We start from the raw sequence: 15,219 nt of genomic DNA, 5'->3' as shown, positions 1-15,219 counted from the left end.
TACTTGGATCCAAGTGCAGGTACATTATTTTTCACAATGTTGCTTATAATATATTTATGCTACTTGATAAAACAATGCACAACTATAGAATCTTATTTGTTTTTCTATGTAGTGCCCGCAACAGAAAAACAGTTACGATTGCGGATACTTTGTATTGAGGTTTATGAAAGAAATCCTTCAGGCAAATCAATTAGAGATTCCGATCACGGTATGAATTTATAACTTAAGATAATTTCATATAATTTATTACATTTAACTAAATGTATCATTCATATTTTGTTTTTGTTTTGTAGTACCTTGACGAATTCCGTGCCGCTGGATACTCGAGACTTAAGTTGGAAGAAATAAAAGAGGATTTGTGTCATTTTTATATTAAGCGCTTTTTCATGTAGGATTTGTGTCGAATTGAAGTACTATAATATTATTGATGTTGTAATGATGTATATATATAATTTTGGATATTATAATGGTATTATATTAGTATATATATATATATATATATATATATTGTCTTACTGATGGCTGAAATAATATCGTCGAAAATAAATTACAGGTCGAAAATATTACAGGCTGAAAACATATTACAGGTCGAAAATATTACAGGTCGACTGGGAGGATTAAATTACAGGCTGCACATAAAAATACCTCATTTAGCTACTAAAGCGCTTTTTAAAAAAGCGCTCTTAAAGGCCCACATACTAAAGCGCTTCTTTTTAAAAGCGCTGCCAAAGATTACTAAAAAAGCAAAAAAAAAAAAAAAACAACATACTAAAGCGCTTTTGTAAAAGCGCTCTTATAGGGGGGGCTATCAGAGCGCTTTTTCTGGAAAAAGCGCTCTTAAAGCCCACCCTATAAGAGCGCTTTTACAAAAGCGCTTTAGTATGTTGCGTTTTTTTTTTATTTTTTACTCTCACAGGTGGGCCTATCACAGCGCTTTTCTGGAAAAAGCGCACTTAAAGGGGGGCCTACCAGAGCGCTTTTTCCTGAAAAGCGCTCTTAAAGGGGGGCCTACAAGAGCGCTTTTTCCAGAAAAGCGCTCTTATAGGGGGGCCTACCAGAGCGCTTTTAAAAGCGCTTTCGTAGCCTATGCCAGCGCTGGCTTTGGCAGCGCTTTAAAGCGCTGTTAAAGGCCAAAATAAGCGCTCTTGTAGCTGTTCCGTGTTGTAGTGACTGCCGAAACCAAACAACCGTATCTACCCTCTAACAAAGGTCTCCAAAATGCCTCCCTATCCTCTAAAAACTGCCATTTCCATTTTCCCATTAGGGACTCATTAAAAGCTTCTAAACATATCACCCCGAGCCCTCCCTCCTCTTTGGGATGACACACCTCCGACCATCCTACCCAAGAGATACCCCTCTTGTCCAAACCTCCACACCACAAAAAACACCTCTGGATTTCCACTAATTCTTTTAACACCACCTTCGACATTTTGAAGAAAGAAAGAAAATAAATCGGTAACGCGTTCAACACGGCATTAATAAGTGTGACCCTCCCCCCAATTGACAAGTGTCTTCCTTTCCACACAGTAAGTCTATTCTCCAACATGTTGATAACCAGCTTCCACACACTGCTCCGCCTATGGTTTGCTCCAACAGGGACTCCAAGAAAGGAAAAAGGAACAGTTCCCGTCTGGCAGCATAAGAAGGACACTGCTGCTTGCAAGAACTCCTCTTCAACATTGATACAAAACAGACAGCTCTTACACAGATTAATATTCAAGCCTGAAACCAACTCAAACCCCCGTAAACACGACTTTATACTCCATAAATTAGACCATGATGGTTCTCCGATTAAAACTGTATCGTTTGCAAATTGGAGCAAGTTGTAAGTCACCGATGTTCCTATCTCAAAACCCTCAAAGGCACCAACAGTAGTAGCTTCCTTGATCAACAATGCTAAACCCTCCGTTACCAATGTGAACAAGAACGACGATAAGGGGTCCCCTTGATGTAATCCTTTCTCCATAACAAAGTCCGCCGCAGGGCTTCCATTAATTAACACTGACAAAGACGCATTACAAACACAGGCTTCTATCCACCTTACCCATCTCACACAAAAACCGAACCTTCTCAAAGTATATAACAGAAATTTCCAATTTACATTATTGTATGCTTTCTCAAAATCTACCTTCAACACCATACATTTCCTCTTAAACCTCTTCGCGTAGTCTAAAACTTCGTTTAGGACCAAAACACCATCCTGAATTTGCCTACCAGGAATAAAAGTTGTCTGGGTTTGAGAGACTAACTTTCCCACAACCTTCTTTAATCTATTGGCTAATAATTTCGCGATGATTTTATATAGGCACCCAACCAAACTAATTGGTCTATACTCCCCCAGAAATTGCGGATTATCTACTTTCGGAACCAATGCAAGGAACGATGCAGAAATGGCTTTTGGAAAATTAGCTTTAGAACTGAACTCAACAACGAACCTGCACACCTCTTCCTCCAAAAAATTCCAACATTTGCGAATGAAATTAAAATTATACCCATCTGGCCCCGGGCTCTTGTTTCCATCAAATTCCCATACCACTTCTTTAATTTCTTCCTTCGTAAACGGTACCTCTAAGACTGCCGCTTCCGCTATCCTTAGCCCATGAAATTGTATTGTCTCTAACCTTGGCCTAACAAGTACAGACTCTTTATATTTCTCCTCAAAGAATCTCTTAGCTTCCCCCTTCACCCCTTCAACATCAGATACTCTTCCCCTAGGAGAATCCACACTACCTATATAATTCGATCTCAATCTAGCTTTAACGACGTTATGAAAAAAGCGAGTATTTAAATCACCTTCCTTACTCCAGTTTATCCTAGACTTCTGTTTGAGGATACAATCTCTACGCCTTAGGCTGCTCCAAAAATCCCCCACAGACTCTTTTATGGATTATGTCTCGTGTTTTTTCTTTTTTCCGTTAATAGAGTTTTCTGTGTAAAAAATTTTGGCATGATTTTATGTTTATGTTTGCTTCCGCTTAGTGCTAGTTTTGAATTCATAAATGATAAAAATTATGTAAACATTTTTCAACAGTTGAATAAGAGTCAGAGCTCATGGAAGAGCTCTTGGATACTAAGGTATTGTATTCTCTCATAAGAGGTTTTTTAGTATGCTTAGTGATAACAACAATTTTGGTTGTCCACATTGGAAAATAAATATTCATGCGCCTGGAAATAAAGTGTTTAAGTGTTTTAGTGATAACCACGTGGTTTTTTTTTCATAAGCAACTCATTGTATTAGAATTGAGTATTAGAGATACTCAAAACCTTACAACAGAATTCAGGAAAGAAGCCTGAAAAGCCAACAAAGTTCAAAACTCAAATATACAAAAAAGAGTTTTTAAACCACTCATAAAAATTACAAGTAATTATTTTCTTAGATACTATTGCCAGCCACCACCAAGAGTGCCAAAGGATCAAATAAAATATTTCCTCAATGTCAAATCCTGCATTGTTAAAGATCATATCATTTCGAATCTTTCAGATGCACCAACATATTGTCAACCATATAGCTCCTTCCTGATACTTGGCATCTTTCCCGACAATAAATTTACAAAGAATAATAGGTGGCTGCCGCAATCCTCACCTAATTGGTGGTTTAAATCCAATCAAAGATAAATTCTTACCCATTACCTGTTTAACTTTGAGCAGTTCAGAATTAAATGTGAGAGATCTCCACAAATGCCAACAGAACACATCTTTCAAACAGACAATCGTACTCAACATTAATTCAACAAAACACGCAACCAACACATCATCAATATTTATAACACTGGAATACTTCCAATCATGTTATAAAAGTATGCATATGTATGAACTGACACTATGCATGTGGTACCAACCTCATCAAATGGGAATAACCCATGTGAATAACCCATGTGAATAACCCATGTGAATATTTCTATATTAGATTAACGAATGGGAAAAATGTACAATGTCTCTGTTTTATAAAATCTGCAAAATATGGTATTATATTTTGTAATATGGTTTCGTAATTCTGGTGCAGACGACATTAGAAAAAAAACCATAACCCCTCGGTTTATAAAATAAACCGAGTTAACATATTGATATATTACCTCGGTTATTGAATACACCGAGTGTTAATATTGGGCGTGTCATCCAGTTATGAAAATAATGAAAATGTTGACGCTGGGAATCAAACCTGCGTGCAGTTAACTTAACCCCTTAGTGTTTTTACAATTGAGGTGATAAAGAGTAACCTTTATAACACACTTGTTTATCTCGTTTCCATAACCGACATCAAACGCATTTCGCGTCCGTCATTAGATGTGTTTTTTGTATTAGTGTGTCTTAGTCAATGCACACCAAAGTTGACTCGTTGACTAGGAAAAAAACTATGGACACGCTTAATCAACTATATTAAGAGACGACTTTGGACGTATGCATATTTCTAAACGTAATCAAGGGGCAAAGCTTTCACATAGTAACAAATGGGTCCACGTTGAACAGATTGTTGTACAAAAATTAATATGTAAGCTTATGGATAAAAATATTTCAATAATATATGTAAAAAAACATAACAAGGTAATTAACTTAAGCTAGTATATTTTTCATTTAAGGTAAAATGATTGTTTTTTAAAAACAAAATAATATAATAAATGTAAAAGAAGGGTAAATGGCTCATCAAAGAGTATGTAATTAGATTGCACAAGATATACCAAAATAAAAGTGCACTAATAAATAAAAATACCAATGACATATATCTAGAAAAAATGAACTAAGCAAACCATCGTTACTAGGATAAACCCAAAAAAAATCCAATATCTCACATGTTACTTTTTAAACGATAATTTTTATTTTACTTATAATATCCTTAATTATTCATGATTCTATTTAATTTTTTTCTCTTCATAATAAATATTAGAGATAGTTTTGACAAAATTATAATTATTATTGTTCTAAACTTTGAAAAAGGAAAGTAATAAAGAAGAATACAATTTAAAAAAACGACAATTAAAAAAACTGAGGGATTATGAGTTAATACATTCATCCTCCTAATTGATGAATTAGCAAAATTAATAATATTATTACTAGTTTTCTTAATATTTAGGATTTAGAGAAAAATATTTATTATTTAGGATCGTTAATAATACTCAAGGAGAATTATTGCATCCACTCTAAGGCTGGGGGAAAATGTCTCCTTGAATATTGGGGTCCGCGTGCAAAGAATTCCACAAAGTTGATGAAAAAAGTTCTAAAGTCTCCTTCAAAGCTTGCTACTAAGAAAGATGCATTTTTTCTAGGAATGTTGGTATCAATTTTTGATATCCACAAATACTAATTACTATGACTTATCTTATGCCGTGATATATACGTAGCGCAATCAGGTAAGAATGGCGCACTACAAGAAATATTCCCTATACCCACGGTCACTTAGAAAGGATTTACCTACGGGCACAAGTTAACTGTCACTAAAACTCTATTTTATTTTATATTATTATTAATTGTTAATTATTATATTATATTATATTATTATATTTTAATAAACAAAAATAACTGAGATTTTTTTTATCGCTTTTTCTTTTAGGGTTCAGAGTTTTCAATTCTCATTCTCAAAACAGATTTCAAAACTTTCAATCGATCCTATTTGAAGCAAATTTTGAAATCGATCCTGAAAACTCCAAACCTAGTCGAATCGCTCCTAGTCGAATCGCTCTCAATCGTTCAAATCGTTGCCAATCGTTGAATCGCTCTCAATCGTTCAAATCGTTGTCAATCGTTGAATCGCTCTCAATCGTTAGAATCGTTGAATCGCTCGCAATCGTTCAAATCCTCAATCACTGAATTGCTCTCAACCGTTCAAATCGTCAATCACTGAATCGCTCTCAATTGTTCTAATCGCTCTCAATCGTTCTAATCGCTCCTAATAGTGGAATCACTTCTCAGCCACTGTTTGTTTCAAGCACCGATTTCAGGTACTCAATAGAAAAAAATTATTTTCCTTTTCAATTCTTTGATTATATGAAATATTTATTTTCAGGTTCTTCTCTATCTCTTTCTCCATTTTTTTCTCTTTTTTATTTCATAACAATCTTCAAGTTTTTTAAGATTTTAAGCGGTTATTGTAATCTGTATGCTGTTAGATGGATTTTGGTTACTTTCTCATTATGAATTCTGAATTCTGAATACTCTTTACGGCAAGACGCCAAATCATATGAATCATTATTTTTTAGATTATTTTTTTACTTGAAAATGAAGGGGTTGGGAAATTGGGAAGTTGGATTATTGTTGTTGTTGATGATTGTTGCTGTTGCAGGTTGAGGTTTACGAATCAAGATCGAATTGTTGTTGTTACAACCGTTTTAAAACTCGCACTCCAAGTGTTCGACAAATTGCCCAACCAAGTTTATTTTCCTTTTTTCTTATGAATTATGGTGCTGAATTTGGTAGCTTTGGCAGAGAACATGGATGGTTCTCGTGCTGTATTAGAAGCTTCAGGTTTATCTTCGGTGGTTGAGATTTTGCAATCCGCAACTTCATGTGTTGAGAAGGAGTATTGTGTTTCCGTTTTGTTTTCACTGTGTGCTAATATTGATGGTGAGATTGTTAGTATTTTGGTGAAAGTTGGTTATGTGATTATGCCTTTTCTTTATGCTATTCTTATGGATGGTGTTCCTCCAGTGGAGAAAAGAAAGCAAGAAAACTTATTAATGTGTTACAAGAATTTGACGAGAATAAATCTTTGGGCACTCATTTTGCATCAAAGATTACTTAAGTCGAATTAGTTAGTTTGAAGCTTCTTCCATTTTCTCCTCCAGGTATTTAATTCTCCGAGCTAATTTCAATTGAATAACTTTCCTATACTTAAATTTTGGGATAAAAAAAAATCTAAAATTAGTCGAAGTACTATTGCGTTTAGATAAATTTCATAAGGAAATCATTTGACTAGCTAGAGTGTTTGCTAGAATATGTATTTTTGTCCTATTTATAGTAGAATGCAAGATTAGCATTTAGAGTTATCCAGATCAAAATCAAAATGTGTGACATAATTACCTAATCTCGGTTCAAAATTGTTTAAAATTGATTTAATGTCTAGATTGTGCTAAAACCCAACATCGAAAAACTAAATACATTTCACATTTACTTATTCCATTTGTAGTCGAGTCTTGTGTTTTATTTTTCTTTATGAATGAAGATGCAGATAATTTTGATGATGAAAGAGTATATGCTTTTGACGTTTCGGTCGACATTGAGGCCTTGCTTCCGCTAGTTAGAGAATCAGATGTAATGGGAGCAGAATTGTTTTCCTTGAGGCTGGTTTCTGTAGTCCTTTTATCTTCTCGAAGTAGGCTTTCCTGTTTTACACATAGCAGGAATATTCACAAGGTAAAGATGACAATGAAATAATAGACTTTTGTACCCTAATAGATTGTAAAAATATAGCAGGATTACCACCAATATGCTGCTGAATTTTTCTGCCACATATATTCTTCTTCGATATTAAAATTATGAATCTTTTGGATGTCACATAAACACATTATACTAAGGAATTTATATGTTAACTTATGTGTTAAGTGATACTTAAGTTAGGGAAGAAAAAGAAATGTCGTATATGAATTTCCTGTCCATGGCTGAATGAAAATGTTGTGTTTAAATAGTTTATTGAAAGAGGACAATATGTATTTAAATAGTTTAATACCCTTTCATTTTCATTTTATGTTTTGTGTTTGTGGTTGGATCATTGTTGAGATTTGTGTATTGCAGATTGATGATCATGTCCAGAGAGAGATTATGAACCATAGATAGTTGAAGCATTATAATATTGTTAGATTTAAAGAGGTTAGTTAGTTTACTCAAGATCCTTTATATTTTGTTAACTTGTGATTATGTATTCTTCTAAGTTCTTGTTCTTCTAGGCTCTTGGTTTAATTCAATGCTATTTTTTTCCTTCTGGGAATGTCTAAAAGTATAACATGCCTTATATGGTGATTGGGCTTTGTTTTAATATTAGAACAACTTTTATATCTTGTTTCAGGACTATGAAATAGGAGTTGATTGGATCAATGTAGAATTTAAGGACAATCAAGAGTGTTTGGATCTCTTTGAAAAGGTATTCATATGATTTTAGCTTTCAACAACTCTGTCTAAACTTGCATCCATTTTATGGATAATATGCATTTATAGCTCACATTAACATCATTCTGTGAATTATGTACTGTTTGTAAATGTTCAGAAGCCTATTGGGCTAATATCTCTCTCTGATAATAGGCCAAGGTGGGTTTGGAAAAGTGTAAAAGGTATTCTCTCGGATAACACAAAAATCACAGTGAAACACCTCACTGATTATCATATGCTGGTGGAGAGGTTGCGTTTGGAGTTCATAGAAACCTGCTAAGACTAATTGGAATCTTTTCAAACTCAACTGAAAGAATCCTGGTATATCCTTTCGTGAAAAATCTAAGCATAGCGTATCAATTAAGAGGTAATAAAACTGATATAACTTGTTATGTTCTTTGATTCATTTTTTCTGAATTTGTGCTTGTTGCTTAAATATATTTGATTTCACTATGATTCTAGATTTGAAATATGATGAGAAAGGCTTAGATTGGCCAAAAAGAAAGTGTGTGGCTTTCGGAACTTCACACAGTTTGGAATATCTACACGAGCAATGCAATCCGAAGATAATTCACCATGATCGAAAGGCTGCAAATATCCTTCTAGATGATGAGTTTGAACCGGAATATTTGTCAACCGGAAAATCGTTAGGAGAAAACAGATGTTCTTGAATACGGCATATCACTTTTTAATCTTATCACAGGCCAGCTTGTTATTGACCTCTCTCGGCTCGACGATGAGGACGTTTTTCTCATTGATGATGTAACATTTTCAATTTTAATAAATTTTTATAATATTATTTCTGTAAATTTATTGATTACAGGGTTTGGATTAGTTAATATATTTGATAATTTAATATATTTTAATATTTTTATAATATTATTTATTGAATTTATTGATTACCAAATAAAATCAAAAAATAATAGACTTTTAGTGACAGAAGAACTGTAAGTAGAAGATAAACATTTTTTTTCTAATTTTCAAGTTTTACCTACGGACACAAACCGTAGGGAAATCTCTTAACATTTTACTGATGGCTAAATGACTTTGACAGACGGCCAAAAGTCCGTTGTAAGTCGCCTAGTATAATGCACGGAGACTTTGTCCGTCGGTAAAAGTAATCCAAAGCTTTACCAACGGAATTTGGACTTGTAGTGACGGATTTTGTCTGTCACTACAAGTCAATTTTCTTGTAGTGGCGTGAGAGAATATAAGAGTGGCCAAGGAGCATGCTAGTCAGTCACACACAATATTGTATACAATTCATTACATATCAAAATAATGAACTTCAAAAATTCTCTAGTTTATAATTTCTATGGTCTGAAAATGTGGGTGGCCATTCTTCTTATTTGGGGTTTGATTATTGGGATTCAATCTGCAACTCCAACATCTCAATCCAAAATGGAATCAAACGCCATATTGAATAGTGGATGGTGGAACAAGTCTGATGCACAATTTAATATGTCAAGACGTTGTCATTGGCCCGGTATATCTTGCAATGAGGATGGAAGCATATATGGAATCAACATAACAGGTACTAGTAGTATTTGTTGTGTTAAATTTTCAGCTCTCAACCTATCTGCTTTCCACAGTTTAGAAATTCTTGTTTTAAGTTCAATGGTTTTAGAAGGGGTTATTCCAAAAGAAATTGGTCTCCTCTCCAAACTCACTCATCTTGATTTGTCTTATAATAATCTTGAAGGTGAAATTCCTCCTTCACTAGAAAATCTGACAAAACTCACTCATCTTGATTTGTCTGTTAATAATCTTAAAGGTGAAATGTCTCCTTCACTCGGAAGTCTCACAAAACTCACTCATCTTGATTTGTCTTCTAATTTTCTTGGAGGTGAAATACCTCATTCAATAGGCAACCTTAAACAATTAAAACATTTGGGCCTATTTAACAATAAGATTGAAGCTTTCATTCCTTCACTGAGAAATCTCAAACAATTACAAGAGCTGGACATCTCTCACAACAACATTCAGGGTTCCATTCCTTCACTAGGAAATCTCACACAACTACTAGTGCTAGATGTCTCTTACAACAAGATTCAAGGTTCCCTTCCTTCACTAGAAAATCTCACACAATTACGAGAGCTGGACATCTCTTACAACAAGATTCAAGGTTCCATTCCTTCACTAGGAAATCTCACACAACTACAATTGCTAGAGATCTCTTACAACAAGATTCAAGGTTCCATTCCTTCATTAGGAAATCTCACACAACTACAAGTGCTAGATATCTCTAACAACAAGATTCAAGGTTCCCTTCCTTCACTAGGAAATCTCACACAACTAGTAATACTAGATATCTCTAACAACAAGATTCAAGGTTTCATTCCTCCTGAGTTGGGGTTTATGAATAATCTCATAATATTAGATTTATCTTACAATAAACTCAATAAACACTTGTCATTGGCCCGGTATATATAAGCTCTCTTAGAAAAAAATAGCAAAGAAATTTAATTTTAAATTATTTAATATAAACTCTTAATTAAATTACTATTTAGTTTTAGTGATTGTAGAGTATATTATACACAAACTGATAGTGAAATAATAGTCATTATCAAATTGATACTTTAAATACCGTGTCTCAATGTTTTCTTTAAATTTGGAAGAAAATGATATAGTAATCTTTTAACATGACCATTGTGATTTGAATAATGCAGAACTCGCATATACTATGGTTGTGAATGAAAAGTGTGATGTATATAGTTTTGGTGTTGTTGCACTTGAAACTTTAGTGGGAAGACATCCCGAAGATATATTGGCATTACTTCAATCAACATCAACCCAAGATATCAAATTATGTGAAGTATTAGATCAACGTCTCTCACTTCCAAACAATGACATAGTTTTACGTGACATAATTCGTATTGCCGCAATAGCATTTGCCTGCTTAAATCTCAATCCTTCTTTACGGCCAACAATGAAAATTGTCTCACAAAGTTTTGTCATTGAACTTCCACCATTTAGCACTCCATTGACTGGAATTTCTTTGCAACAACTCATGAGTCATGAACTCAAAGCTTTATTTCACATTGTAAATCTTTGAAAAAAACATGGAATAAATTAAGTTGGGTGATTTATAACTTAATGAGATCATTGTTAATATTTATTTGTATATGTATATGTTGTAGCTAGAAATATTAGAATTTGCTTTTCAAACATCTCCAATATAATTAATGCTATTTTGACATCACAACTTATACTTATAGAGTATTTACTTTTCATCAATTTTCATCAATACAATGAACAATGTTTTTTAAATAAAATTATAATATTTATAAAAATTATTTTTGTTTATAAAATTATTTTTACAATACAAATACAAGTTTTGTGAATAGCCAATTATATTATTATATTAGCCATAAATATAAATATAAGTTCTTATATTACATTATGAATTATATGAAATATAACAAATAAAATTATATAATGTTACTTATTATTTTTAATAGTTTTCATGTTTTGTCTAAAATCTCGGACAATTTGAAATAAATTACATAATGTTACATATTATTTTTTATTTTAGTTAAATTTCACACAAATTTGTGTCAAATTTTGAGACAAATTTGATGCACAAGTCATTATTTTGATTATTATTATATCTTTTTGTAAGTTCAATCTCAATCAGTGTGAAAGTTTCAGATGGATTTGAAACAAGCTTCATTATTTTTCTTAGGAAATTTCTTAATAGACCTCCTAACCTTCTTGGCCACCCCTTGCGAAATTCTCAGAATGCCCCCATATTTCGGAAATGCATTTCCGAAATCACTTTTTTTTCTGAAAAAAAGGGTGATTTCGGAAGTACACTTCCGAAAACACCCTTTTTTGGGTTTTCGGAAATGCATTTCCGAAAACACTTTTTTTTTGGAGGGGGGTGTCTTCGGATATACACTTCCGAATTTTTTTTGGGAGGGGGGTGTTTCGGATATACACTTCCGAATTTTTTTTTGGGAGGGGTGTTTCGGATATACACTTCCGAAATATTCCAAGACCAAATTGGTCTTGGAATGTTTCGGATATACACTTCCGAAAAAATTCATTAATTATTAAAAAATTAAAATCAAGGTGAATCAATATCATTAATAGGTATAAAATCAAGGTGAATCAATACAACTAATAGGTATAAAATTTCCTAAACAATTTTAAAGTTAAAAATTATTTTACTAATTTATATAAATCAAAAACATCTTAATTTCATATGTAAATTTTGAATTATTTAAAATTAAGTATAATATATAAATATAAATATAATATATATTATAAATTAAAACACTCATTGTTTTAATTTTTATAATTATTATATAAATGTATAAATATATATAATTAATATATAATAATTATTATATAAATATATAATAATTTTTATAAATATATAATAATTATTATAATTATTATATAAATATATAAATTAAAACACTCATTTTTTTTAATTATTTTTGTAAATATATAAATATATAATAATTATTATAAATATAAATATATAAATAAAAAATTATAACTCATTTTGTAAGTGAAATTATTTTAATTAAAATTATTTTAAATTTTAAAATATGAATCAAAATAGAAATATATAATAATTATTATTCATAATTCATAAATTATATCAAAATATATAATTATTATTATTCATTAATCATAAATTATATCAAATTTATGATAATTGAATTAATTAATATCCTAAAATTAATTTTTGGGATTTTTTTGGATTTTTTTTTGTTGTTTCGGAGATGCATCTCCGAATTAGTCAAAATTCCAATTTTTGGGATTTTTTCGGAAATGCACTTCCGAAGTCTGGAAAAATTTAGAAAAAAAAAATTTCGGAAATGCATTTCCGAAGCGGGGTAAAATGGGGTTTTCGCTGGGGGTCACCCCCATAGGGAGGTGGGTAAAGAAAAAATCTTTTTCTTATTATTATATGTTCAAGTAAATTCATCTCAAATATGTGCAAAAGTTTTAGATATATTAGGACGAATACTATAATTTTTCTTATTATTATATGTTCAAGTAAATTCATCTCGAATATGTGCAAAAATGTTAGATATATTTGGGACGAATGCTATAACTTTTCTTTTTATTATATGTTGAAGTTAAATCTATTCCAAAACTAAAGAGATATTTCAGAATGATTTTGAAGTGAAATCATTAATTACTTATTATTATATTTTTATGTGAAATTCATCTAAATTTCTACGAAATGTTTTGTACATATTTCAGATGAACGTCATCATTTTGCATTTTATTAAATGTGTGACGTTCCTTGATTGCAAGATGAAGTCTTCCCTTTAATTATCTTGGCCTCCCTATTGGTGCTAACAAGCGCCTAACGTCTACTTAGGATCCTCTTGTTAATCATCTTCCCAGTAGGCTCCTCTCTTGGAAGCATAGGTATGTGCCCTTTGGGGAAGAGTGATCCTCCTTAAATGGGTTCTCAATGTGATTCCTATCTTTTCCTTTCATTTTTAAAGATTCCCATCAAGGTCTAGAAGTAGATAGTTAGGATTCAGCGGAGATTTTTTTGGGGTGGTCTGAAAGGGGAGTCGAAGATTTCCTGGATCAAGTGGGTCGATGTTTGTAAATCTAAAAATCTTGGGGCCTTGAGGTCTGCGGCCTTCGGTTGTTTAAATTGGCCTTGTTGGGCAAGTGGAGGTGGCGCCTCTTGTCAAGAGCTTCTGGTATTTGGTGTGATACTTTTACTGGTAGGTATGGGGATGCCTCTGTGTCTTCTATTTCAGGCGCGAAAGCTAGTTTCACTTGATCAGCCTCGCCCTGGTGGAGAGTGGTCTCCCTCCTTTGAGGGAAAGTTGAAGACACTTCAGATTGCTTTAGGCATGGGCTTTCCTTAAGACTTAATTGGTTCGCGCCTGCTTACTTCCTTCTTGGAGGATGTGTTGATTGGGGATTCTCCCCTTAGGCTCATATTTCATAGGTTGTTTTACCTCTCTGACCAGGCATCTCATTTTGTTGGGGAGATGGGTAGATAGGAGGGTGAGAGTTAGGTTTCAAATCTTAGGTGGAGGAGGGCTTTTACTTTTGTTTATGAGATGGATCTCTTTAGCGACCTTCATTATGTGACCATATATATGCGTTAGACCTTCGGTTGAGAAGGGTGTTTGGAGGTGGCGAGAGGCGAGTGATGGTGTTTACTCCAAGTCGTATGCTTACTTTTGGTTATTCTCTCAACACTTCGCTCCAGGTATACTTTTCCCTCCCATCGAGTTTGTCTTTCCTTCTATGTGGTATAGTTGGACCCCTCTAGAAGCTTGGAGATTTCCATCCATGGTGTCAAATTGGAGACCCATTGAGTTGATTCAATTGATAAAATAAGGGTGGAGTTCTCTTCCTATAATGGGGCTCATGAACAATTGTATGTACTTATTGGATGTGTAGATTTATTGTTATTGCTTGTGTTAAATTGTTGTTGGAAATTGGAAATCTATCAATGCTGTTTTCTGTAAATTGCTATTGTTGTGGTTGTTCGATTGAAGAAAAACTGGTGGTTTAGGTTTTTGCTTGTGTTGTATTAAGATGTTGCTGAAACTTGAAATCCCTTGTGTCTCTATTGCTATTGTTGCTGTTGGGTTTAACGTGAATAGTGGAAATACATAAAAAAAATGAGAATGAGCCACTGACGAATGGCGTGGACAAAATTTATGGACGACTGAATGCCTTTGACGGTCGGCATTCATTGCTTTTGACAGACGACAACATTAGTGCCTTTAACGGTCGTCCCACACGCCCATGACAGGCGTCAAATGCATGTCAAATGCTTATGGCTAATGATAAAATTCTTGCTGTATTTTGTTTTATATGTTATTTTCGACGATGTCCCATTCACTGCTTTTCTTTCAAACTGTTTCTTAAGCATCATAAATTCATTTTCGTTTGTTACTTAAGTAAATGAAATAACCAGCACTGTTTCCATGTGTTCACACTACTTAAGATATGAATATATAATGGTATAAAGTGAAAATGAAATAGTACATAATTAGAAACAGTAAGTTATCGGACTAATGGAATGCAAAATAGTCCCGTTTGATTGAAATTAGCCGAATTAAGCGGTATATTTTGTTGTTTGAAATTTGATGAAAATTGACGTGATAGCTAAGTTTAATTAGTACATTAACATGGTGGTGTTAT

At 32.9% G+C, this 15,219-nt stretch overlaps 1 protein-coding gene and 1 long non-coding RNA gene across 2 annotated transcripts; both read left to right on the top strand.

The window, feature by feature from the left end:
- The first annotated feature begins 5,518 nt into the window (after positions 1 to 5,518).
- On the top strand, positions 5,519 to 8,922 carry LOC131611168 (uncharacterized). Its single transcript, XR_009286778.1, has 7 exons — positions 5,519 to 5,933; positions 6,275 to 6,776; positions 7,154 to 7,344; positions 7,723 to 7,797; positions 7,994 to 8,068; positions 8,227 to 8,440; positions 8,536 to 8,922. It is a non-coding gene; the product is annotated as an uncharacterized LOC131611168 (long non-coding RNA).
- Positions 8,923 to 9,378: 456 nt separating this feature from the next.
- LOC131611082 (leucine-rich repeat receptor-like serine/threonine-protein kinase At1g17230) lies at positions 9,379 to 11,255 on the top strand. The gene is made up of 3 exons (XM_058883202.1): positions 9,379 to 10,496; positions 10,789 to 11,116; positions 11,214 to 11,255. The coding sequence occupies exons 1-3, from the start codon at positions 9,400 to 9,402 to the stop codon at positions 11,253 to 11,255; spliced, it is 1,467 nt and encodes a 488-aa protein (XP_058739185.1). The 5' UTR covers positions 9,379 to 9,399.
- The last annotated feature ends 3,964 nt before the right edge of the window (positions 11,256 to 15,219 follow it).

This window comes from Vicia villosa, linkage group LG6, assembly GCF_029867415.1.
Source record: "Vicia villosa cultivar HV-30 ecotype Madison, WI linkage group LG6, Vvil1.0, whole genome shotgun sequence".
Lineage (NCBI taxonomy): Eukaryota > Viridiplantae > Streptophyta > Magnoliopsida > Fabales > Fabaceae > Vicia > Vicia villosa.
Note: the sequence above shows the minus strand (reverse complement) of the source record. Positions and strands in the feature narration are given on the sequence as shown.

Excerpts from the sequence above, each read along its gene's own strand:
- LOC131611082 (XM_058883202.1), top strand. The coding sequence starts at position 9,400 with ATGTGGGTGGCCATTCTTCTTATTTGGGGTTTGATTATTGGGATTCAA. Across the intron at positions 10,497-10,788 it reads AAACACTTGTCATTGGCCCG|TTTTGGTGTTGTTGCACTTG; the intron begins GTATATATAAGC and ends TGATGTATATAG. Across the intron at positions 11,117-11,213 it reads TCAAAGCTTTATTTCACATT|CTAGAAATATTAGAATTTGC; the intron begins GTAAATCTTTGA and ends TATATGTTGTAG.